At 37.2% G+C, this 27,682-nt stretch overlaps 1 protein-coding gene across 7 annotated transcripts in view; it reads left to right on the top strand.

Annotated features, from left to right (window-relative positions):
* Window positions 1–27,682, top strand: part of CEP112 (centrosomal protein 112) — a 299,264-nt gene that overhangs the window by 36,827 nt on the left and 234,755 nt on the right. For all 7 annotated transcript variants that reach the window (XR_015732452.1, XR_015732453.1, XM_034412661.3 and 4 more), the window contains 3 exons: window positions 16,147–16,233; window positions 19,773–19,872; window positions 21,751–21,869. Coding sequence is in view for 5 of the 7 variants with exons in the window: in XM_034412661.3 (XP_034268552.2) it covers window positions 16,147–16,233; window positions 19,773–19,872; window positions 21,751–21,869 (306 nt within the window). In the remaining 2 variants the exon portion in view is untranslated. The remainder of the gene's footprint in view (window positions 1–16,146; window positions 16,234–19,772; window positions 19,873–21,750; window positions 21,870–27,682) is intronic.

The following is a 27,682-nucleotide window of genomic DNA, read 5'->3' on the forward strand; positions in this document are numbered from 1 at the left end:
ATTCTCCCAACTTTCCGTCAAACACATCGGCGAACTCTTTACTCAACTCTCTGATGGTTTCTCCCTGTATTTTATGAACCCCGGTAATCTCTAGCCCCAATGCTGCAAACCAATCCGGTCCCAGGAAGTTAGGCAGTGCACCTTCAACAACAACCAATTAAAGTGGCCTGGAGAAGTCTTTATATTCTATGTGGAACATTCCGCTACCCTTAATGGGGATGTTATTTCCTTGATAATCTCTCAAACGAATACGACTACGCATAAGCTTCCGCTCGGCTCTAATTTCTGTAGAGTCTGCCAGGATACAATTGTTGTTACTGACCCTGTATCCACTTCCATCCAGCAGGGAGATCTCGCAATAAGGACAGTAATGTAAATTTTACTACTTCCTGGAATCCCGGTTTGATTGTTCACCCTTTCTGAACGACACGCAACCATGTTAATAGTAAAACACTCATCTTCTGGGGTTCCTAGCCTCGGTGGGCCATGCTTCCCCCCCATTCTGAATTGAAGTCTGTCCAGTTGGGGGGGGGCAAGCAATGCGGCACGGCAAACTTGTGCTAGGTGACCCTTCTTCCCACACCATTTACAGATGGTGTTTTTATGGCGACACATAGCTCTTGAGCGGTTTCTGCCACACTCTATATGTGAGGAGAACAACTTTCGATCCTCTGTCCATCTACGTTCCTTGCTAGCCGCTCTCAACCGATGGACATTATCATGATTATTTTCCTCATCTTCAGTGTCCTCCCGTAATTCCACTTCTCCCCGATGGACGGTTTCCCCCCTTCTAGCCACCAGGGGGCTGTCCAACTTTTGTATCTCTTCTGTTAATCTATTTGATGATTCGGTGGCTTGCGCCTCCTCTACTGCTGTCTGTAACAATAATAATGCCAATAATCGTCTCTGTAACCGAACATCCCGAACCCCACAGACCAATCTGTCTCGAAGGGCTTCATCTAAGTTGCTAAATTCACAATAGATAGCTGCTTTCCTGAGGGCTGCCATATAACAACTGATAGACTCACCTTCTGCCTGGTCCCTATAGTAAAAAGTATGTTTTCTAGTAATGCAAAATGGTCGAGGAGCATAATATTCCCTCAATTTGCTTAATAATATGTCCCAAGGAACTGTCTGCAGGGGTTGGGGCACAATGAGGGCCCTCGCCATCTCAAACATTTCTTTTCCACAAACACTCAAAAAAAGTGCTCATTTACGATAGTCTGTGATATTGGTATAGTCATTAGCTTCCAATATACAGTCAAAAAGAATTAGATAAGAATCCCACGTCTGTGTTTCAGGATCAAACGGAACAAACTGTGGTGAGTTAACCATTCTCTTTCCAAAACAAACAGTCTCCACTCACACGTGCTTCTTTTATTTCTACATTGGCTCAGGGCCCAGCAATCCCACCTTCATCGCCAATGGAATGTGTGGGAGAAGGAATACAGATGAGAAGCCAAACTTCCAGCAGCAATGTTTATTGCAGATAATGACTCAGTAAAAACCAACATGCAACTTCCGGCTGATAGCCCCTTTTAAAAGAAAACTATCAGCCTTTAACCAATAACATTAAAATATGTCCTGCACCTGCATGGCAAAAGAAAAGTCTCTACTCAAGCCTGCACAGACATAAGAATTTGTAAATTATGGTTTTTATCTCTGTGCAATGTGCTTGTGCGGCTTATTTAACAAACCATAGCTTTAGAACTGGAATGTGGAATAGAATGAGACAGAATTGGGGACACTAATGAACGTGTAAAATAAAGCCAAAGCCACATATTATTCTGAAACGTGGATCTGCCCAATTCTGATACAGAGGGCTCTATTTGTGATTTTACAAGAATCTTATTTCTTAATTGAAATGTTCAGCATGAATGTAAGCACTTTTTATAATTATATCGTAAGGTGTTAGTACTAGTTGTTTGTGGTAAATGACTACACGCCTTTAATTAATGTACATAGGTATTAGACCTTGATACAGATGAAAGAGTTCATTTAGCAATTCAGGACAATGTATTTAACCAGTGCAGGATTCAGATAATTGCAGGCAGACGATCAATCTCTTTCCTTTATTCTGTATCAAGTTTTTTTTAAAGTCAATTTTTAGATCTTTTTTATGTTGATGTGGATCTAAGAGTTATGTCTTTTAAAAAACCCTGTCAGTTCCATACATAGTAAAACAGTGTTAAAATAATTATGCACAAGCAGTCTGGGTTTTGCGGATACTTTGATAGTATAAATAATTACAGAATTAGATTGTCAAGCCAAAACTGAGTATATTAAGTTTAATTTTTGAGAAGTGGCAATCCTAAAACATTGACATAAAACATCTTAATAAAATAACCATCTTTTTACATAAAAATCGTGATTTAAAAAAGCCATGGAATAATCATGTACGTGCCAAGTAAGTGTTTTAATGCCTTCCTGAATGCCAGAAGTGAAATTGTTAAGATGTCTGGAGGCAGTGTATTCCAAAATACTGAGGCAATCACAGAAGATGTATATCTACGTCCTCACAGTTCTTGTGTAGGGTTCTTGTGTAGGCTGTCTTTCAAAGAATGCAACAATGGAAATCCTATAGAGCAAGACAGTCTGTAATATAACCCAGTGTCATGTTGTATAGGGCCTTATAGGTGGTGACCAGCACTTCATCTAGAAGGTTATTTGCAGCTATTGGTGCAATTATAAAATAAGGTTTTATTCTGGAATGGTGACTTTTACACCAGAACGCAAGCTGCTGTGTTCTATACCCACAGCATACTGTTGATACTGAACTCCAAACTGGCAGATGATGTCATTCATGGTTTCATGTAGATAATGAAAAGGAGGTGGGAGAGAGAGAATAGAACTGTACAAGCACTCCACCCAGAAATGTATCATTGACTTTAGATTAAATGAACATCTATTGACAAGATTGAGGTTTCCATTTTGAGTTTTCATACTTTTGAGAACATTTTGAGTTTTTGCACTTTTGAGAATACGCATTACATTTTATCTCCTCAAAGTGTCTGCTTTGTTAAAATGTACTGTTGCCTTTTTGGAAGAACATCTAAGTAAGCAGGAGGCTATCTCTAGAATAATGAGGGAGCAGGTGCAGGGAACTTATTTTCTCTACTTACAGACTTGAAAGCCTATATAAATACTTATGTTTTCTCCTTCACAATATTTTTATGTCATCTCTAAAGGGCAGGGACACATCTATTAACCTTTCTAAAACACATTGGGATATCTTTTTGCTTTAATAAAGAAAAAAAGCTGCTTTTTGTAATGCTGATTGACAAGCTCAGTATTTTTCGTAGAGCATAGAAATGTGACTTAGAAATGCATTTATTTATATCTTTATGTAACATAGGGTTGATGAGATAAACATCTTAGCATCAATTGCTTCCAGAAAGTGTTACTGTCTGTAAAAAAATAGTTTCTTCCTGATTCTAAACTATTAGACTTTTGGCTTCTGCAAGATGTTCTTCAAAATATTTTGTTATTTTTTAGTTATATACTGAGTAATCATGTAGAATATGTCCTAAATAAATTAAATTAATTGGAACAGATTTATTTTCTGTTCTGTATTTTTTAAAATCTTCAGATACATCAAACATAATCTAAATTAATATGGTTTGTTATCATACTTTCTTCCATTGAAAGTGATATTTGGTTGTTTTTATTTTACAACAATATTCATGTAGCTGAAATATCATTAATAAATGTCACTTTTAAAACTTGGTAGCATTATAAATTTAGTGCTCATTTCCACATTATCCTTGCTCCAGCTCTCAGGTTGCCCATTTATTTATTTATTAAATTTATATGCTGCTCATCTCAAAGCCACGTTTAAAGTAATGTTTAAAGTTTTATGTCAAGTTTCGTGGCCGTCTCAAATAAAATGCATTTCAAACAAAATCTTTGAAGAAAAAACTCCTTTTTAATGAGCACAACATCCTAACCTGACTCCAAATGAAGCCAACTCTGACGTCCAGCCCCAAAACCCTCCCTTTCCGTTCCCCACTCCCCTGCACTCATTGGCCATCTTCCAAGTCATTCTACCCCTACCATCTCATCTCCTCAGAAACATTATCTCCAGGGAAAATAAGTAGGTATAAAGTCAGCCGTCCCTTTCCAGACGCCTTCGCTTCTCCTTCTTATGTCAGCACTAGAGTAAATGCAGGTTGAAGTGCTGACATTTTACATAGAATATTTTATTTGTTTGTTTGATTGATTTTTATATCCTTAATTATTTATTCAAACCTATATTCTCATAGCAAAGGTCTCATCTCATGGCGAACCTATTGCTGAGCTAAAATGGAATCAAGATGATCCAGCAAGAAGGTGTTATTTTCCATGAAACCAAAAAAACTCCCATTCAAACATTTTCTGGTCCATAATAGAGATTGAATTGGAAACATTATATGTTGTATAGAAGAGAAATGTTCAGAAAGCCAGGAAATTGCAGGGCCGTTGCAGGACCAACATGTTCAAACATGGGACTTTGTGCTCCCTGGTGATTTCTGCTTTGGCTAGATACAGAAACCTTTTCTAGCCAGCAACTTTTCTCTTTTTTATATTCAAGGGAATATTGACTTTTAAAACATCTTCCATAGACAACACTAATTTTCATCAATAATTTCTGCTCATGTTCCTACCTCAAAGTAGAATGGTGTTCAGATCTACAATTTAAGATATGCTGATGATACAGTTCTGCGTGCCAGTAAGCATGAAGACCTTCAGCTCCTCATCAACAGAGTCTCAGAAATAACTGAAAAATATGGCTTGAAGCTTAACACCTCAAAAACCAAGATCATGGTGGTCAGCAAACAACCCATTAATTTACCACTGATAAATTTGGAAGGAATAGTTGAAAGGTTCATGTACCTCGGTTTTAATTTACATAAAAGCTGGGACATGATCAGTGAAGTAAAGACAAGGATAGAGAAAGCTCGAACAGCATTCTTCAAAATGAAAAAAGTTTTCTGCAGTCACGACATAAGCCTAAGACTGAAAATCAGGCTTGTCAGATGTTACATCTTTTCTATCTTGCTCTATGGAGTAGAGAGTTAGTCTCTGACAGAAAACCACTTGAAGAAACTAGAAACATTTGAAATGTGGATTTACAGATGACTGTTACGTATAAACTGGGTTAACAAAATCACAAATGAGGAGGTGATAAGCTGCTAGGATATTTTTGACTTGTGATGCGACACCCAGAAAAATACGGCATCCTTCACTTAATCCTCCTTCACTTAATTCACTTGAAGGCAAACGAGGTCCAGGCAGAAGGAGAACATCATGGCTTCAAAACCTAAGGGATTGGTTTGGACAAAACTCAGCAACACTTTTTCATACTGCTGTTGACAAAAATAGGATTGCCAACATGCTCGCCAACGTCCGATGACGAATATGACACAAGAAGAAGAAGTTCCTACCTCCTTCGTTCTCTGTTAAGTACCCAGGTCAAGCTGCTGCTGCTTTTGAGAGAGCTAGGATCAGGAAAGCAATTTTTTTCTGCCTCACTTTCTTCTCCCCCCTCAGGAGCACTTTCTATGCTCCTTTCTGTTAACTGCATCTTACCTTACTTCCATGGTTATTGGAGAGCATCAACACTGCCATTGATAGCAGCAGTGACAGCCATAGTTAACTGCTGCTTTTGTGTGAAGGTAGAAACTCTGCTGCTCTTGTTCCTGAGGATTGAGGAAGAGGAATGCTATGAGAGACTTTCCTGCTAACTTGAGGACAGGACATGAAACAAACCTGTATGTATGTGTGTCTGTATAGTAGTAAGTTCTTAAATATGGTCTGACAAAGAAATACATATTTTGTACATAAATACAATGATGTATTTGCTCTGGGCCAGTCACATGCAAATGCAGAGGAATAGCTTGCAGTAAGTTTTACTTAGTATTACACAAATTCAGGCAGAGGTAAGCATGATATGTGTGCAAATGTATGCACAGTACAAAGAAAGTCCCCAGAGAGCTTGCATGCAATAAGTTTCTATAGCCAAACTCCAAACCAGCTTGCAGAAGTTACAGTCCAGTGGTCTAAACATAGCTGATGGGTTTTCAGCTGGTCTTCGGCCAGAAAAGCAGAATTTGAAGATATTAGAGCATGGGTGTCAAACTCAATTGCTTCACGGGCCGGACCGTGACATATCGTGACATTTTTTGCCTTTGCAGAGCCGGGGTGGGCGTGGCCTGCATATCCAGCCTGCGGGCCGCCAGTTTGACAGGCCTGTTAGAGGATCCTGATTTGAAGAACACAGAATTCAGATTGATTGCTTAGTTGCTGCTAATGAGAAAAAACAGGTTAGTGATTGCTGTTAATAGAGTCCACAATGGTGAAGCTGGCAAGGAGGTGCGTTTAAGTTCTGCTTGCTTTTGCAACTGCTATGATCTTAGACTAGCCATACACTCTAGCTCCTGTTCTGTTTTGTTATTTTGTATGATTGCCGGCCAAGACTTCCTCAGATTGAAGTCTATCTGCTCTTTGGTGTCAAAATCCTTTGAGTCAGTGGAGGCCACAACAGTCATTACATTTTAATGAATGAATATAAACAATCCAGCTAACATCTACTATCTGTTCTAGTGGCTTTAAGTAAAATTTCAGGAATTCTTAACTTCTTCATAAAGGGCTATTTGGGGTTTTTTTCTCTCCAGCCTTGAGTGTCTTGGAGTCTTTCTGAAATGGAAATGCTCCCCAGAGCATCTCCCAATTTAACAGGACATGTTTCTGTTGCTAAGGGGGAAGAAGCGTCTTCTCAAATGCTTGTACTGAAATAGGACTGTGGAGATGTGCTACTTCTCAGTGAGATTGTGTTGAAGTAAATAACAAATTTTATCCCAGGATATAAGCAGGCAGGATATTATAAAAATGAAGCAACTTGATTTTTAAAAAAATATTTGTGCATTTAAAACCTTTAAAGGCATGTATGTATATGTTTGAGAGAGAGCTAACACACACAAATACAAAATTAAATGTATTGGTTTCACTCTTAATAACTTTAATTGTAGAAACAAAACAGATGTTTGACATCAGTAGTGTTTACATGCCTGGAAGACAGTTGCTTCATAGTTCTCTGGAAAGAGCATAAACAATGACGAAAATACAGAAGAATAAGTGATGGCAATGATAAAAATATTGCACTTGCAAACAATTTGGTAAAAATAATTTCAAATGTTCATTTTACATTCTAATTGGTTTTTTCCCCAAGAATATATTTTCATGATTCACAATGCTGCTTGTCTAAACAGTTTTAATTATCATTTTTTGAAACAGAACAAAGTAACATAATATTGTTTTGATAAATTGATAATCTTCCCACCTTCTGGGAATAGATCCCCCCAATGCCTTCTCTCCTCAGTTCCCCAAAGCCCTTAAGACTTTGGTCTCAGGCCTGGGATTAATCTGTTTGTAGGGCCTTTAGTCTGGCTAGTTATTGTCATGACTGTTTTAGTCTGAACTACCTGTACATATTGTTTTATTGTATGTTTTTAACTGATTTTGTTATTTTTATATTTGTAAACCGCCTAGAGGTTAAAGGAGTAGGTGGCTATAACAAATTTAAATAAATGAATACATTTTATTTTAAGAAATTCTAGTAGCTAAATATAACTAAATATAAACTTTAATCATATTAATTTAATCGTACCTTTAATTTTAAAAGTGATTGTAATTTTTAAGTATAATGAATTATAAAGTTGTGCAACTTTGGTATTAACAGGTTTAAAATCATACATTCATACATGTAATCAGTCTAAAACCACAAAATTTTAAAGGTCATTCTAGTTCTTTCAGGGGATAATTTGATCTTAAATTTCTGTCCTTTTTCCCACCACCTGCTCTTTCTCAGATCATACTTCAACCGTCCATATCTGTTGCTCTGACAACATATTATAAATGTTAACTATTTTATGCTAAGGTTTCATATAGCGTATAACCATTAAAACAGTGATTAGGATTACTGCATTTCACAGTAAGAGTAATCACTTGGCTGTAATCATACTTTAAGAGTTATATTCTCTGCCTAGTTTACTCATTACTTGAGTATTAAAAATTGGCCTATGTGACAAATCCTTGGATTTGAAGTTTGGCTTCATCCCTGCTCTGCATATAGGATATTGCTGCTTGTATAGTCTCAGTCAAACTTGGTACAGTCCCCAGAGAGGTATATTTTAATTCTGCTTTTATAACATATTTATTGCCGATACTTCATTCCGTGGCTGAATCCACCTTAGATATGGTGGAGTTTTGCCATAATGTGGTTTCATAATGTGAGAAATTATAACAGATATAAACAAATACTCTGTAAACAATTTAAGAAGAGGGCTGTGAAAATATTTACAGACCCCTCACAACCTGGACATAAACTGTTTCAACTCCTACCCTCAAAATGACGCTAAAGAGCACTGCACACCAGAACAACTAGACACAAGAACAGTTTTTTCCCGAACGCCATCACTCTGCTAAACAAATAATTCCCTCAAAACTAAAAAACTAAAAAAATTAAGAGCCTGGTGGCGCAGCAGACTAATAGCCTGTTATTAACATTCAACTGCCTGCAATTACTGCATGTTCGAATCTCCCCAGGCTCAAGGTTGACTCAGCCTTCCATCCTTTCTAAGGTAGGTAAATTGAGGACCCAGTTTGTGGGGGCAATAAGCTGACTTTGTATAAATATACAAAAGTATGAAGGCCATTGCTTAACACATTGTAAGCTGCCTTGAGTCTCCGGAGAAGGGCGGCATATAAATCAAATTAAAAAAAAAAAAACAAAAAACTGTCAAACTAGGTTATTAAGTGTGCACTACTATTAATCTTCTCATCGTTTCTATCACCCATCTCCTCCCACTTATGACTGTAACCTTGTTGCTGGTATCCTTATGATTTATATTGACTGTTTTCTTTTTTTCCCCAAAATTTTTTTATTGTAGTTTATTTTCCGTTTTCCAAAATTCCAGTACGTAATCGATCAGTGTTACCTTTCCCACAGGTTAGATTAATTATTCCTATATATTCTATAACTCCTAAATATATGTATATATCTTAAACTTTATACTAGTCTTTATCCATTTTTAATTCGGTTATCAATCCACCTGTACCAATTATCCCATACCGGATAGTATTCTGAATCCTCTTTTTCATTTAGTTCTAATGTTAGTTTATTCATTTCGGCATAATCGAATATTTTTTGAATAATGGATTCTTCTGGTGGTATATTATTTCCTTTTCAATGTTGTGCATATGTTCTCGCTGCTGTGAGTATGTGTATAATTAAATATCCTGTTTTTTTTGTCATATTTAGTCTTTAGTACTCCCAGGAGAAAAGTTTCTGGGATCAATTCGATTTTATTATTAATTAATTCTTGTAGCCAATTTTGTATTTTACTCCAATACCTCTTCGCTTCGGGACATGACCACCACATATGGAAGAAGGTATCTTGGTGATGCCCACACTTCCAACATTTAGGACTTACATTCGGATAGATTTTTGCCAGTTTTGCAGGTGCTAAGTGCCATTGGTATAACATTTTATATTGATTTTCTATGTATGATGCCGCTTTTGTTAATTTGTAGTTTTTATTCCAAGTCATTTCCCATTCATCCAGATTTATATTATGTCCAATATGTTTGACCCACGTTATCATATCATTGGTTCTTTTACCACCTCTTCCGCCCTGTCATATTCTAATAAGTAGTTATACAGTCTGGATAATATTTTTTTTTCTGGATCCACCAATAATTTATCTAATTGATTTGCTTCCACCTCGATACTAAATTCTTCTATGTCTTTTTTGTACCTGGATTGTATCTGCAACTATGGCCACCAGTATATTGACTGTTTTCTAATATGATTTGATTGCTTATTTGTACCCTATGACTATCTTTAAGTGTTGTACCTTATGATTCTTGACGAATGTATCTTTTCTTTTATGTACACTGAGAGTGTATGCACCAAGACAAATTCCTTGTGTGTCCAATCACACTTGGCCAATAAAGAATTCTATTCTATTCTATTCTATTCTATTCTATTCTATTCTATTCTATTCTATTCTATTCTAAATAATATTTCTTTTTTTGAATGTAAGAAAAAAAAATAAAAATAAAGATATTAGCTAAATAAAAGAAGTAGTACTGGGTTTTTAATTATAAAAACAAAATAAGGTATTTGTTGAGATACTTCAGGAGTATTCAGCTTCCAGAGGTGCTTTGGCCAGTTAGATGCACAGTGATGCAATTGCCAGCCAGAAGTTGGTTCTGACTGACAGAAAACTATTCCAGAAGAAGGAAAAATTGGGGGAATGGTCCATTTGTGCTCTGAAAGAACTGCTCCTTACCAAAAAAATAAATAAATAAAATACAGTAGTTTACTTTTCTTGAAGTTGATGGTGAGTCAAGTATCTTAGGAATCGAGTATTTATTCTAAATTGTTGTGTAGCCTTTTTATGGATATTTGACTTTAAAAAAAACTCACCTTCTTAATAAGTTCATGATTTGTTTTACAGCCTAAGAGACATATTCTGAACATCAATGATGTATAAGGCAGCGGCCCCCAACCTTTTGGGTACCAAAAGGAGAGAGGTTTTTCCATGGAATGGGGGTGTGTGGTTTCGTGTGCTGCCCTGCATGGGGCTTTGCTTGTTTGTGCGGCCTGGTTTGTGGAATGTCATGGGGACCCCTGGTTTAAATAATCTAGATGAGTGTCTTCTTTTTGAAATTAAGAAGAGAAAAATCCCTATGTTAAAGGATTATAATTTAGAGGCAAGATTGTGATGTGAGAAAGCTTCAAATGGAAAAGGACAGTGATTTTTTTTAAAAAAAATGTTTTTTTTTTGTTTGACGAAAGTATCTTTGAAAATTTAAATAGACTTAACAGACCAGACCTCTGTGGGAAGGTGTCTGTTTATATAAAAGGACAGTAATAATTGGTGGATTTTAGAAAACAAGAAGATAAGAGTAATATGAGCTAGACTGTTTGACTGACTATGGAAAGCTAATTGGGAAGATAGTGAAAAGAAAAGCAGAATAAAAAAAGAATTCTAACTTTTTTCTCATCATAGTAACTGACATACTTTCACTTTCTCACCATGGCAACCACAAGAAAAGCTGCCAAACTGGGAGAAGGACACACAGGTTCACTAGAACAACTTACTGATAAGGGTATTGTATCAGGTTTATTGAAGAAACTATTTGAAGAATTTGGTAAAAAGATGTCTGCAACAGTTAAAAAGTAAATGGATTTGTAGCGATGAAAAAAAAGATGTGAAAGAAGAAGTTAAGAAAATTGAATCTGAGGACAACTGGCTGCAGATTTGAAACAAGTTACTGACAAAGTATAAGTTTTGGAAACTAAGACAGAAGTTATAAATAGAGATATAGAGAAGGACAATCTGGCATTACTGGAATTTAGAGAAAAATAATTTTGTTTAAGAATTAGAGAAATTCCAGAAGAACGTGGAGAGGACATTAGAGAAAAGGACCTGGATCTCTGGATTGGGAGGAAGACAATATATATAGAGATTGATTAGGCTAAAGGTTCAGTACACATTTTGCAAAATTAAAAAAAAAAAAAAGGTCCAAGGGATGTCCCTGTACACTTTGTCAGGAAGAAAACAAAAGATCTACAACTGTATTTTAATACTAGGATGAATAATGATAAATACAAATGCAGTTTTACATTTTCTGACAAACACAAGAAAATTCCATTTAGATGCTGTAAGCTGCAATGGGTGATTTTTACTTTCAAACAATAGAAATTTGTTTTGAACTCTATGCAAAAAGCAAGAGATTTTTTTTTTTGAAAGAAATTAAAGAAGAATTGGATGAGACACAAAGGGAAATGACAGTGACAGATGCGACTAAACAAATGCCACAACAGATACAAGACATTGAAGAAGATGCCACATTAGGCAGTACAACTATTCACTTTTCTAAAATCTTGGATTAATTGTGGATTACAAATGCTTAACATAAAGTATAAGTGGAACAAATGCCCCTCAAAAAAGAAAAAAATTGCTATTTGCAAAAGATAAAAGAAGATGTATGGGGAAAGGGAAGTGATTGGCATATAAATTATGAAACGAAAAAGAGAAGAAAGTGATATTAAAGTTATAAGAAGGGGATACCATCATAACAAATAATATGAATATGTGAAAAGTGTTTATCAGTACCCTACTATTTTATATAAATTTCTTCAGAAAAAGTAGACAATATTTTATAAACAGAATTTACCCAGGATTGCAGACAAATTTTGAATGGACTTATAATAATAAGGGAGCTATATAAAGCTATCCAAAAGATTAAAATGGGAAAGGTACTTGGTCCAAATGAATGTTTTGCCAAGAATAATGTTTTTGTTTCAGGCAATGCCTATTTTCACAACAGATATACTATTTAAGAATGGCAAAAAATATATCTAAATTTATATTTCAAGGGAAAAAAACAAGATTTTCTTTATTCTTTATTCTTATTATTTATTATTTGGACTTATATGCCGCCCTATCTCCAAAAGGACTCAGGGCGGCTCACAATAATAAAACACATACAGTCCAATCCTTCCTTTTAAAAATACCCAATAAAACTATAAAACTATAAAAACCATTAAAATCCCCTCTAAAACCCCTTCAGTCCAAGCCGGCCAGGTGAAATAGCCATGTTTTAAGGCCATGGCGGAAAGAGCGAAGGTCAGGGGCTACCCGGAGCCCCGGGGGAGCTGATTCCACAGGGTAGGCGCGCCCACAGAGAAGGCCCGCTTCCTAGGGGTCGCCAGCTGACATTGTCTGGCCGACGGCATCCCAAGGAGGCCCTCCCTGTGGGAACGCACCGGGCGATGGGGAGCTGTCGCTGGCCGCAGATGGTCCACCAAATACCCCGGGCCTAAGCCATGTAGGGCTTTATAGGTGATTACCAGCACCTTGAATCTCACCCGGAGGGCAACTGGTAGCCAATGCAGGTCCCGCAGGAGGGGTGTAACATGAGAATGTCAGGACACTCTCATCACTACCTGCGCGGCCGCATTCTGCACCAGCTGAAGCCTCCGAGTGGTCTTCAGAGGCAGCCCCATGTAGAGAGTGTTGCAGTAGTCAATCCAGGAGGTGACGAGCGCATGAGTGACTGTGCGTAAGGCATCACGGTCCAGGTAGGGGCGCAACTGGCGCACCAGAAGAATCTGGGCAAATGCCCCCCTGGTCACGGTTGTAACATGATCTTCCAGAGTCAGCCGTGAATCCAGGAGGATACCTAAGTTGCGCGCCCTATCAACGGGGCAACACCTCACCCCCTATAACCAGCGATGGAATATTCCCTTGGAACTGAGATGCCGGTACCCACAGCCACTCTGACTTGGCAGGGTTGAGCTGAAGCCTGTTCCTCCCCATTCAGAGCCATACCGCTTCCAGGCACTGGGACACCACGTCGAGGGCATCACTGGGCTGATTCGGGGTGGATATAAAAAGTTGGGTATCATCAGCATACTGATGATACCCCACCCCAAAACCACGGATGATCTCCCCCAGCGGCTTCCTATAGATGTTGAACAGAAGGGGAGAGAGGGTTGCTGCCAAGCGTCTTATCGGAAGAATTGGTTGTCTGCCAGTTTATTTAACCCCCGGCTGTCTGTTTGTGTGCGTGTATGGGACGGGGACAGAACACTTAAGTTATGGAGGAAAGTAAGTAATAATCTGAAATACAATTGTGAACTGATACTGAATGTATAATTGCTAAAATATACTAAGAATTTTGATTATTATAGGTAGATCAATGAGAAAATATGTGATTAAAAGAGTTGAAATTTTTATTGTCTTATGATCCCAAAGATAATTTTTATAAAATGATGTATCTTTGCTACATGATACCACCTCAATATCTAGAATATATAAGGGCACTTCAAATGTATGTTGAAAATGTGAACATGAATTGATAGTTTATCACGCTTTGTGGATACATAAAAAAGCTAAAAAATTTACAGGTAGTTCTCAACATACGACTAGCCGCTTAACAACTGTTAAAAGTTATAACAGACAACCCCCCCCTCCCAAAAGCTACTTATGATCTGATTTCAAAGTTATGTTCGTTGCAGCATCCCTGTGGTCATTTGCACTTATGATTGACCATAGGGATGCTGCAGTGCCCACCACCACCCTGCCTCCCAGGATCCCATAGGCCATATGCTTGGTTCCAATCCCCAACTCCCCACCTATCACCGATTGTGCCCCTTCATCCTTTGGTGTCCCTGAACTGCTTGGCTTCATTCCAGAAGTGGGTACCATTTCCCAAGCAGCCACAATGAAATAGGAATCTAATTGCCCTTGCTGGTGGCTTCCCTCCTACTGTTTCCCTTCCACTGGTGGCTTTCCCTATTGCAGCAACTCGCCCCAGCCTTTGCCTGTCTCCCCCCCCCCAAGGATTGGGATACCCCCCCCCCCCGCCTGCATCACTCAGGTCCTACCTGTCTGCAGTTGCCAGGGACTTCACCCCACTGTCCAAGGGGTTACCAGTTCAAAAGAAAGAAATCCACTGGAGTCTACATGGAGGAGAAGGGCTTTAAAGAAGGAGAGGAGGAAGATTTCCATTAGAAGCACACATACATACATCTCAAGCACTCCTCCTTGCAATGTCTGCAGGAAGATGTGTGAGTGTATGCTGTTCTTCTCTCCCCTCTCCCCCCAAGCCTCATTCCTGTCCACCCAGTGCTTTAAAGTAAGGGAGAAGGGAATTTGGAAGTTCCCTTCCAAAGGGAAGATCCAAATGTCCTGTAGACTCCAGGGATGTGAAGCAGCTACCTCCCACCCACCCAACCAACACCTGGGAAGCTCTAGTTAAGCAGCAGGTCCTGCCCTGCCCCGCCCTGCCCTGCCCCAACTAATCTTCACTATTTTCTTCCTCCCAGCCTGGTGCTTTAGGAAGAGGAAGGAGAAGAAAAATGTTAAAGCCAGCCGTCAGCTGCAGCATCTGAAAATGCCCCTTTTCCCATCCTCCTGGGCAGGCTGGAGCTGGCTTTGTATAGGGAAAAAAGAAAAGGAGAGCTGCCCTCACTTTTCCAAAGCTCTGCAAAGCTTCCTAAGGCTATGCAGAGCAGCCCTAAATTAAAAAAAAGCAAAATTTTAGCATTTTTCTTCTTTGCAAACCCTTCTTGGGATGTAGCTCTTGATTTATAGTGCATTTCCAACTGATGTCTATGGAGATTCTCAATCATCTAGGTCATGGTTGTCCCAAAGGTGCTTTTTCAAGAGGCAACTGGACTTTCTGATTTTTCTTTGAAGATGTTTCGCTTCTCATCCAAGAAGCTTCTTCAGCTCTGATGGGAGAGTGGGGAATGGGAAGATCTCATTCATGGAAGAAATCCTTCCATTCCCTACCATCCAGTCAGAGCTGAAGAAGCTTCTTGGATGAGAAGTGAAATGTCTTCAAAGAGAAACCAGAAAGTCCAGTTGCCTCTTGAAAGAGCACATTTGGGACTTTTCTAAACGATATAATTAGTAAAAGAAAAGGAAGATCTTAAAAGAAAATCTATTCTGTTTCAAGATATTTAGCTCTGATTTTCAGTTGAAAATGAGCCATTCTGATTTGTCTATTATTATTTTGACTTCTTCTTCTTCCTGTATAACTTGTTGGGAACAGCTGAGGCAGTATGTCAAGTACTAAAGGACAGAGATGAGAATCCAAACCAAACTGGTAGGTGTGTAGGATGAGGCCAATATATTAATATAAGGGAATTTAAAATAAAATAGTGAACAGTCAGAAAAAAAGGTATTATTGTTAGTTGGCTAATGTTAGCCAAAATAAGCAATGTTTAGTTTTGTTGATATGAATTCACAAGGTTTCCTTAAATACATTTTAAAAGAAATATTAACCAATTTGTCAAAAAGCATTCTTTCATGACCAAGGGATGACCTTGTAGAGGCTTGACTGAATCAAAACTATTTCTCTATCCCAAGGAAATTAATTACCTGTAAGATTGGTGACTCTTTAGTTCATCATCAAAGAAAGATCAACCCATTTGAGTTCTATCCACAGCAGGCTAGATAAATTGCCAGTGTGTCTTTGTTATTTGTTATTTTTAGATTTAAAGTTTCTTGAAGCTGTTTTGATTTATAAGGAAGGGTTAAGTGTCATCTCTGAAACTGATCAGTATGTGCAACATCCAATTTACAGCTGGAGATGAAATCAAAATTGATGGAAGCTAGACTTCATGAAGAAAAACTTAAATTACAGCAGAGGCATGATGCAGATGTTCAAAAGGTACAGTATGTTGATTAAAATGATATGGTGAGTTTTTTTGTGTAATACTTGTAACACAAAGAAATATCTAATATAAAATTCCTATGTAACATCTGAATGTTGGCATTAGTATTCCATTGGCTGCACTTAAACATTTATAGTAATAGATTGTTATAAATTGAAATAATGAATCTTGATGATGCATTAATGAATATAAGGAAAATATCACATCACTTGCCATCATTATTGCATTTCCTGTCATTTCAGAACAATTAGTTTATAATTACTTTATAATACCTGATGTATAGAATAACATTTGTCATTGAATCCCTTTTTGGTATACTATCATGGTATACTATCTATCTAAAAATGCCGAGATTTGGCAATGCAATTTTGTGACATTTTGTACTGAAAAGTTAAAGTAGTTTAAAAACAAAGGAGAAAAGAAATCCCCAAACCTTGCAGAGATAGAGGGAGAAAATCTATCATTTGCTTATCATTCTGTGTTAATGAAATAAGTATTACTTTCATCTACCAAAAAATAAGTCCCCTGACCATCAATAGCTGCTCATCTGTTTTAGGACTGCAAACTGCTTCATTTTGCTAAACCAGTTGATTTACACAGATACATCAAGGATATTTGTATGTAGGACCAGGTTAGGGACAGATCATAATGGAGAAAATTTATCTATGCTAAGAGTTGACAATGACTTGATAGCACATAATCAGCATTTGAGCTTGCCACATTTTTATTTTCACTCTCACATACACCAACCAATGCAAATATAGTGATACTCAGAATCCACATATAATAATCCCACTTCAAGGGAGGTGGTGCTTCAGAAATGTGAAAAACAAACCAACAAATAGTACTCAATTAAAATCCACATATAATAAAATCATAAAGGTCAGGTTCACAATTTACAATTTAAAAATATAGAGTCTTGAAGAGTATTGCAAGATACTTCATATCCTGCTCCTGGAAAGCCAGCCATCCTAACTTCTAAGACATGCTGTTCCATGCTGTCACAGAGAAGTCCTACTTCCACATTCTCTCTCCTCTCATATAACTTAGAGGGGGGAATGTGGAATATTGCTTCCTGGGTAGATTATACAAGATGAGGAGATCTTTTGCAAACCTCAGCCTTAAAAGATAATAACTAGCACATGTACCTGGAAAGTGTGGAAATCAATGTAGTCCTACCGTAGCAGTTCTTAACCACTCTTGTTGTTGGTTGTTGTTACATTCTGAACTCACTGCAGTTTCTGAGTGGTCTTCAAACACAATCCCAAATTGTGCAGATTTAACAGTCGTAAGACTGAATCGATGTTTGTTTGTTTTGTATGTTGTCTTAATTTATTTATGTTTGTTTGTAATTTTTTTTATCAATAAAAACTTTTTTTTTTTAAAAAAAGAAATAAATCTTAGGAGAGAATGTACCACTGCCTTTTTTCAGTGCTTCCTCCTTCAAAGATGCATTAGATTTAGCCAGCACTCTTTCCTTGGCTGCCTGGAAAAACCAGGAGGGCCAGGAATTTATTTCACAGGTTCCAGAGCGCATATTGTAGGAGCTCTACAGACTCAAATGAATCTCAAATCATTTCTGTAGAAAATACCCGTCAGATATATTCTAAATGGTATCCAATACTGGGCAGATGTAGTTATTTTATTGATGAAAATATTAACACTTTTGAATGTTCAATATTTCTGCATAAATATAACGTAAAATGTGATCTGTTTTCTATACAAGTCCTAAGATTGAGTAAAGAGAACCCAATTAAACAAAAGTGTCAAAAACATCACAATTCATTTGTTTAATAAGGAAAATGTTCCTTGTCAGTGGAAATATTTGTTGGTTAACTTCCGCCAGTTTATGATTGAACTGTTAGTAAATATCTTGAATACGTAAAGATGAGTAAAAAAATATAGGTATTTGATATGAGAATTAGTATAAAAATGAATTGTATTGATTTTATCTACTATTAGTTCTACCATGTAATCTTATCTGGCATCCAGATTTTCCATGAAAATAGGAAAGCTGGAAAGTATGTTGGAAGACGTTCCCAACTGTGTGCATGTGTCTATGTGTGGGGGTGGGTGAGTAGGATGTGGATGTGGATGTGGATGTGTAATTCTAGTAAAAGAAGATTGGATTATTGGAAATATGCCCCTCAAAAAGGAGGTTTACTGCCTTGAGTGCAATGTAATAGAATATTGAAAGAATAATCAGGGCTTCAATTCTGGGGATTATTCTCTTTCAGCCAGTATTTCTGCTACATTTATGATTGTTCTGTTATTTTACGTGTGACTTCTGGATTTATCAGCATTAAGGAAAATACTGCCTTGCTTTGTTAATTTTATTTATTACTGAAAGGGAATAAGGCAGTTCACAAAATGAATGCCAGCCACTGAGGCAAAATGCGTTTTCATTTTTTGAGGGACGTAAAATTGCTTCATAACTATGCAAGGTATAATGATAATTTGCATATAATTTACATTGATGCAGGTAAGGTAAACAGTGAATTGTAAATGATATAGTACACATATTTAGTATGTAAAGGTAGAGAAGAAAATATTTATTCACAGTCTTGGATTGCATAGAAATATGAGTAGAGGGAGAAAAAAGAATTTATTAAAAATGAAGCTGTTACCAGAAAATATGATATGGAAAATAATGCTTATTTGAGTACATAAAAAGCCTAAACTGATTATCAAACATATGTCATAATTTGGGATTTTAAGAAGAGGGTTTATAATAAAATATTGCCATTTATTTTCTTTTGAAGAATTATTTTGACTGATAGTAGAGTTTCTAGATGAAATGTTCTATGGCAGGCCTGCATAACTTATAGAGCAGAAAGGGCCATGTTGATAAATTAAGTAGAATTGTGGGCTAAAAAGGAATTCCTGGCACTCCAACCAGCTGTTTGGTGGCTAGCGACATGCACTTAGCAATACAGCAGGTATGTCAATGAAGCTTGGACACACTTGGCAGCTTGTCTTTTGTGGTAGCAGTGGATCGTTTCTTGTAATGGCAACTGTGTCAGTGGTTATTTATCGAGTTTATAAAAAACACTGTCAAATCACAAGAATGCATACTGTGCAGGTCCAATGGAATTTTAAAGTAAAGATAAATCCCCTTTTTTTTGGTGCTTGTTTGTTTGCAAACTGAACACCAATTTTGCAAAGAGAATATGTCATCTTAAATGTTTCCTTTGCTTTGAACGTTTTTTTCTTGTTGAAATCTCAAATGCAGAACATTTAGAATAATACTCTAACTTGTATTTTAGAGATGGCCTTTAGAATGTGTTAACCTTTAAAATTCTTTATAAGATTGTAAAAGGATATGGATGCTTGAAGAAAAAAATCTCCATCAGTTTTCTGTATAACATTTCCCTTGTTTTTCAGGTGCTTTTTCGCTAGAGATATTGATACCAAAGCTAAATAAGTCTTTAACAATGAGATTCCCAGTTCACTGGTTTAAAAAAAAAAGAAAGAGAGATTACCTCATGGAAAATGGACATTTTTCAGTTTTGCTCTGTTTATATTTTTGTTACAGATTTTGGATAGAAAAAACAATGAAATTGAGGTACTGAAGAGCTTGTATAGAACAAAACAGAATGAAGCTGAAGAGACTATTCAGAAGCTTGAAAAGAAAGGTGTTCAATTTTCCAATTTTGTATTGATCTTGAAAACTGCATGATTGATGTTTGCTTCTTGTCTGTTTGTTTATACGTCTCCTAATTTTCTCTTAACAAGCAAAATTCAAAGGAAACACATTCTTGATTAGGGATGGAAAACTTCTGAGACAAAATATTGCATGATTTTGAGGAAATTGGCTTCTGTTTTTTTTTTTAAACTGAAGAGTAAGAAAGGACATGTTAGGAAAGAATGTCTTTAAGAATGCCTTTTCATTAACCTAAACTTTCTTGAGATATGTGACTTTGATTCCCTGAATTCTGAAAATTCAGAATTTGAATTTGAATACATCGGGGGGGGGGCTTGTGGCTGGGAAAAATTGTTTTAGGTTTTACTCGTGCCCTAAGTGATGCTACCTATGGCTTTATTTGATCTTTGCTTTTCCTAACAGGCACCCATGGTATACTAAAATGGCATCTCCTGGTGTTAATGTATTTTGGTAGAGAACCAGTGATGATAGCTAGATCTCAGAAGGCAGTTTGGGAGAATATATTATTCTCTACCTCTTTTTAAACAATTGACAATTAAAAGCAGATAACCAGATTTTGTTAATTACATTCTGCTTAACTAGAATAGAGGTGTCAGTATATCAAGTTAGACACATAATCCCTCATCAGAGACTCACTATAATTCTCACACCTGCATATAAATAAACTTGATTTGTTAAAATTTTAGTAAATATATATTTACTATTAATATATTTATAGTTTAATGCATGTATATATTGTATGAATTTGATACCACAAGCATAACGGTATCATAATGAAGGCAACTAACCTGAAGAGTTGACAAATTCATAAGGGGTAAAATTTAATCTGAACTGCTATATGTTACCTTAGAAAAAACATTATTTTTGGTACAAGTTAATGTGAAGCCCAAAAAGGGGCTGATTGGAAACATTTTCACAGTGGGAACAGAATTCTGGTCTAAACATGACATTAGTTTTATCCAGTTTGGCTCTTCTTGTATCATCCAAAATTTGAATGGCAATTTGAATATTGTGTTTTCTTTCTTGTGCTTTGATCAGGCTGTGTCTAGCTTGAGTTGCATTGACATTTCCAATTCCCAAAAGATTGTGTTGTCAGTTTGCTATTACAGTTCTATATAGTTTATATTTTTCCTTGCTTGATGTTTAAATAGAAATTATTTATTAGGGTAGTAAGGATGTGTATAAAGTACTCAACTTCATACGTTCCTAGATTGGAAGAGCTGTTCTAAATTGCTATTTCTAGTGTTTCACTATAGGGGTCAGTGGGAACTCACAGCAAAATTAGTTACATTTTGTTATATTGCCTGTAAAATTAGACAGACTTGGATTGTCCACCAATGAACCCATCTTCAATTGTAAAATTTTATCATGGCTTTTTTTAAAACTTTATTTTTAGAGTGTTTCTGTTTTCAATACTAGTCAGTAACTGTAATAAAAATTATATTCTCTTATATTTTCTTATAGATGTAGAGATAATCTATAAACTGGTAGTTGTCATGCAGTCTATCCAAGCAGTGGCCTGTGGATTAATGTTTGATTTTTTAAAAAATATATTTAAAATTCAGTAAGACACAATAGAAAAAACAGTTAATTTTTTAAAATAAAATTCAATCAGAATATTATTCCAAACATCATGATGAATTTATTTATGGTTGTTTTATACTATTTTCAGTTATTTTGTATTAAAAAATAACTGAGGACAATTTTCATTTATAGTTCTTTAACATAGAGTTAAAGAACAATGATCGAAAATGATTGAAATCAGCAATAACATATATCTCTCTTGCTAGAGAGAATAGCCTGAATATCATCTCATGTATTTTATTTTGTTGCTTTTATTTTCTGACAGTTCAGACACTTGTTCGTGAGTCACAAGTCATTAGAGAAGCTCAAGAGAAACAAATTCTGGAGTTAAAAAAGTTATGTGAGCACAGTACAGATTCCTTGAACAATGAATGGGAGAAAAAGGTAATTTTTTAAAATTAGTGTAATGAAAATGGAAAAAAAAAAGAAAAAGCTCTTGCCTAATTAATTGGGAACATCAAATTTTAAATCAGTTACTTATTAGTCAATGAAAACATTAAAATTAATTTTGTATAAAATTTCCATATAATGTTTCTTACATGAATTTTATAATTCTCATTAAGTGAAATCTTAAGTATGAAGAGTGGTTTTGTATACTAAACACATAAAAGTATGCTACCCTGAGCAATTCTGAAAATGTTGTAATGAAACGAGAGGGAAGATTAATTGAAGTATGATTCAGTATTGGAGTGATTTTTTAGTAGCTATGAGGATTACCTATGAAAATTCAACAAATCCAAATTCCTAACGCTTTAAAAATTCTTCTTCTTCAAAGTAATGAAAATTGTTGTCACAGCATATCTCAGGAACGTATTGGAAAATGCTGTTATTAATTGATTATGTGCTGCTTTTGACTCCTAGCGACCACATAGATTTTTTTATCCCCAACCTATTCTTGTCCTCTTTTCTTATCTTCTACCTTTCCCAGCATTAGAGCCTTTTTCAGAAAGTTGGGTCTTTACATAATGTGTCCAAAATAGGATAATTTGAGCTTGGTCACTTGTGCCTTGAGTGAGGACTCTGGGTTGATTTGTTTAATTATCTATAGCAAGAGTGTCAAACGTGATTTCATTGAGGGCCACATCAGGGTTGTGTTTGATCTTGGGGGGCCAGGGTGGGCGTTGTCAGGGTAGGCATTGCCAGCTTGACATCATTTGTGTTGAGGGTGCCTGTGGTGGCCCAAGCACTCTGCCAGCGAAAAATCTCCATTTTTGGCTGTGGCGGCCTCCTGCAACCCTCTGCCAGCGAAAACGGAGCTTGGGAGAGCCGCTCCGTTTTCTCTGGCAGAGGCACTGCGGGCCGGTCCTTCGCTGTTTCCAGGGTGGCTCCACCGGGCAGATATAAGCACCCCATGGGCCTTGAGTTTGACACCCCTGTTCTATAGGATTGTTTTCTTGACTTCTGTTCTCAGGAATCTTCTCCTAACACCAAAGTTCAAATTTGAATTCTTCCTATCTTACTTCTTTAAAGTCCAACTTTCACTTCCATAGAGTGTCATGGGGAATATCATGGCTTGCACTATTCTGAATTTTATTGGCATAGACCAGGGGTGAAATCCACTTACCTTCACTACCGGTTTGCAAATGTGAGTGCGCGCCCCTCCTCCATGCATGCGCAGAGGGTCAAAAATGGGATGTGATGACATCCAGGCAGGTGGGCGGAGCCTCCCGCCATCGGCACTACCGGTTTGCCCGAGCTAGATAGAACCAGCTGCATTTCACCACTGGAATAGACACATCACAACATCTGACTATGTTTTCCATGGCCCTTATGACTACTCTATTTAGTGTTTGTCTGCAGCACATTTCTGGATTGCTTGTTTGTTTACTGTTGATCCTAGAAGGCAGAAGCTATCCACCACTTTTGATACCTTCATTTCAGTTCTAAGGTTGGTTGTTCTACCTGTTCTCATTAGATTGATCTTTTTAATTTTAATCCCATTTTTTTCATGGTGTTTTTTTGACTTTTAGTACTGGGACTTGCAGATCCTTTTCATTTTCGACTATCATGATAGTGTCGCCAGCATAGCACAGGTTATTGAGGTTCCTTCCTCCAATTTTAAAACCACATTCATTTTTCATCCAGCTTTCCTTAATACTTATTCAGTGTAAAGTTTGAACAAATAAGGGAAGAATATGTAGCCTTATCATACTCCTTTGCTGACTGTGAGCCAATCTGTTTCACCATAGTCTGTCTGTACTGTGATTTCCTGGCCTGTATATAAATTGCTCATGAGGACAGTGAGAATGCTGTTATAAAATATTACAATTAGATGTGCACTAATCTTGTTGTAGTGCTTTAATACATGACAGTGTTTTGTTTTCAGGTTTTGTGAGTACTTTTAACGGGCCTGAAAGTGGGATGTATAATAAAAAAAAATAGCACTTCCCTTCAGCCCTACTTTAGTTATTGGGTATGTAGAATTTCTTGCTGCTACCACCCATCTTCCAGGAACAAGGTAATGTCTTTCCTTGGCTCATAATCTTTCACAGCAGTTTGTGAGACAGATTAGCTTCTCATAGCCTTATTATTCCCATAAAGTAGGAATAGTAATAAAATGATAAAGATCATGACAGTAATAGAAAATAAACTCTGTAGCCTCAGTTCCTTGCCCTTGTAAAAGTTGAAAGAAAAACATCAATCGTATGATTTAAAAATTAATTTATTAAATATATGAAAAAGAAAAGGAACAGGAAAACTTTCTTTTAGCTTCATGTTATAAAATGCCCAGAGAATTATGGATAAAATAAGACATTTTGTGCTGATAGTCACATCCCTTCAAACATAAATTTTCCATAAGATACTGTCAGGGGAATAGGGCAGAAATCCAAATGGGCAGGATCTGAGACTAAAATAGTTTAGAAGGAACAAAACATGTATGAATGGAGTTTGCATGTGACCAGTGCATTTCTGATATAAAAACTGGCCACAGATTCCTTGAAGCAATTATTAGATAGATCCAGGTTCTCAGGGTCCATAGGGCAGATGAGTGTACCGTATTTTCCGGTGTATAAGATGACTTTTTAACACATGAAAATCTTCTCAAAAGTCGGGGGTCGTCTTATACGCCGGGTGTCGTTCTCCTGTAACCAGGCAGACCAGCCCGAAAGGCTCTGGCGATCCCAGCTCTGACGATCCCAGCTCTGACAATCCCAGCTGAGTTGCAGGGAACTCAGCTGGGATCGCCAGAACCATGGCTCTGACGGTCCCAGCTCTGACAGTCGATCCCAGCTCTGACGATCCCAGCTGAGTTCCCTGCAACTCAGCTGGGATCGCCAGAAACCATGTAAAAGGAAAAAAGTTTTTTCCCTTTTACTCTGATGATCCCAGCTCTGACGATCCCAGCTGAGTTCCCTGCAACTCAGCTGGGATGGCCAGAGCCATGTAAAAGGAAAAAAGTTTTCCCCCTCCAGCTTGCTTACCTCAGCTGCTAGTCGCAACGCTTGCCTTGCTTCGCTTGCTTTGCTTCCCTTGCCTGAATCTATTCCATCAGCAAGCAACTCCCTGCCTGCAATCCAGCAAAGCTGGCTGAGGAATTCTGGGAGTTGAAGTCTACAAGTCTTAAAGTTGCCAAGGTTGGAGACCCCTGTTCTATTGGGTAAGTTTTTTTCCCCCTTTGGGAGCTTTAAAAAAAATAGTCAATTGGGTTTTTTTTAGTTGTTCTTTTTTAGACCTAGCCATTTAAAGTTTAGGAAGTTTTAAATTTAACCTTCATATAAAAATAAAAATAAAATAAAATAAAATAATATTTGTGCAGCTTTCTGAGATTTAGTGTGTTTCTGTAGTGTTTCACTCTAACTACACAAATACACAAAATCTCACAAAGCTGTATGTGGAATTTTGTGTGTGTAAAGTGTGAAAGTTGTTTTTTTGAGCTTTTTGTGGCTGTGTGAGGTTCCTGCTTGTTGCAGGGGCCATTTTGGGTCTAGCACAGCTGCTTTTACATTGTGGGTGAGCCAGTTATGTTGTGTTGCGTGTGTTTAGAGTGTGAAAGTTTTTTGGGGGGCTTTTTGTGGCTGTGTGAGTTTCCTGCTTGTTGCAGGGGCCATTTGGGTCTAGCACAGCTGCTTTTACATTGTGGGTGAGCCAGTTGTGTTGTGTGTGTTTAGAGTGTGAAAGTTTTTTTTGGGGGGGCTTTTTGTGGCTGTGTGAGGTTCCTGCTTGTTGCAGGGGCCATTTTGGGACTAGCACAGCTGCTTTTACATTGTAGGTGAGCCAGTTGATGTTTTTTAATTTTTATTTGGTGTGCATTGGAAGAGGGGTAGTCTTATATGGCGAGTATAGCCCAAACCCTATATTTTAACAGGAAAAGTTGGGGGTCGTCTTATACGCCCAGTCGTCTTATACACCGGAAAATACGGTATCTGAAACCAAAAGGCGTTCCTTCCTTGTAACTTTTACTTTACCTCAGAGAAAAGGGATTTCCCGCAGCTCACTTCTCCAGCTCACTGATCCTGACTAATCCTTGACTTTCATAGATTATAAACCTCAATCAACGTTTTAGGAACACTTCCTCTTAGCTCCTGTTTTCTCCTTAGAGATTTATGGATTACGGTTAGACTCCTGATCTCATTTTCAGCCCATATAGACAATAAGCTCTGGTTTTACTATAGGACCCAGCCAGTTTGTCTGTTCACTTGGAATCTCTGCCTCCTCCCTGTTTGGGCAAGTCTTGTTTTCTGATCCCGGAGGATTTTCAATCATGTCACTCCCAGAGAAGATTAGCTTCCTACTTACCATGGTTTTCTTCTGCTCAAATATTGCTTACCTCTTTCTTGTTCCTGGAGACTGGCTCATTGAAACCAAGTGGCTGCTTCCAGTCTCCATCTTGCTTGATCTTTAAGCAATGTCTCTCTCTCTCTTTTTTTCTCTTCTCTTTCAGGCATTTTGTCCATTTTCTCCTACCTTCCAGGTAAACCGTTCCCGGCTGCTGCCTTTTCATTTATAATAGAATAGAATAACAGAGTTGGAAGGGACCTTGGAGGTCTTTTAGTCCAACACCCTGCTTAGGCAGGAAACCCTATACCATTTAATAAATTTCAGACAAATGGTTGTCCAATCTCTTCTTAAAAACTTCCAGTGTTGGAACATTTACAACTTCTGAAGGCAAGTTGTTCCACTGATTAATTGTTCTAACTGTCAGGAATTTTTTCCTTAATTCTAGGTTGCTTCTTTCCTTGATCAGTTTTCACCCATTGCTTCTTGTCCTGCCCTCAGGTGCTTTGGAGAACAGCTTCTCCTCAAGAAAATATTTTTTTAAGAAAAGAAAAAGGAAGGGAAAATGTCCTTTTCCTCAGGGAAAAGTTGTTATTCCTACCTCTTGGACTGAAATTCAGCATATCAAAAATGCCAAAGGTTTTTCTCTCTGTAGCCAAAAGGAAAAGGTTGTGGGTCATTTTAAGCGTACATATACATTTAAAGTTGTTATGGATTTTTCTGTCTGTTCGTTGAGGCATTTGGGGTATGTGCATTGGCAGTCTCTTCGCAATCTTGCCTGTCAGTCGACATGTAGCTACATTGTTGGGGGTCTGCCATGTGCTGCTTGAGTGATGGGAGGTTACCCATTCACTGCATATAGCTACTCTGTGCTTCTGATAAAATGAGCTGCAGCTCACAAAAGCTGATTCCTTTTAATCACATTTGTTAGTTGGAAAAGATGCTACTAAATTCCTCCTGACATTTTGTCACTATGGACTAACTTCTTCTCTTGCAAGAAATACATAGATTGCTTCTGGTATTGATTCCCATCAGGAAGAAACCACAATAGATTTTTCAGCAGGATTCTGGTGTTAAATAGCTAAGCTGTTTCATTAGCCTAGGTGGGTCCTGCGATTAATTAATTCTATCAAACCCAAAATAAAGGTTAGCAATATGGGTAATCTTTGATAAGGCATTAGCCTGACTTTTTAATTTACCTTTGTGGCAAATATTGTCCAACTTTTTGTTCACAAATGAACTGATTACCTGGATTTGTTTAAGGTGTTCAAATATGGAAGAAGACATTCTTAATACTGATTATGTAAAGTTGACCTCCTTCATTTAAGCCTTACATTTATTTATTTTTCTTTTTATGACCCTGTAATCCCTGAATTCAGGGGACAGTTGGGGCGGCTGAATGGAGCTGATGCCCTTCCAGGCACCTACATGGAGTTTGCAGTAGATATGTTCTCTTTGTTCCCTGAGAGAGAAATATCATA

Source organism: Pantherophis guttatus, chromosome 2, assembly GCF_059756535.1.
Source record: "Pantherophis guttatus breed Tessera chromosome 2, ASM5975653v1, whole genome shotgun sequence".
In the NCBI taxonomy this organism is placed as follows: Eukaryota; Metazoa; Chordata; class Lepidosauria; order Squamata; family Colubridae; genus Pantherophis; species Pantherophis guttatus.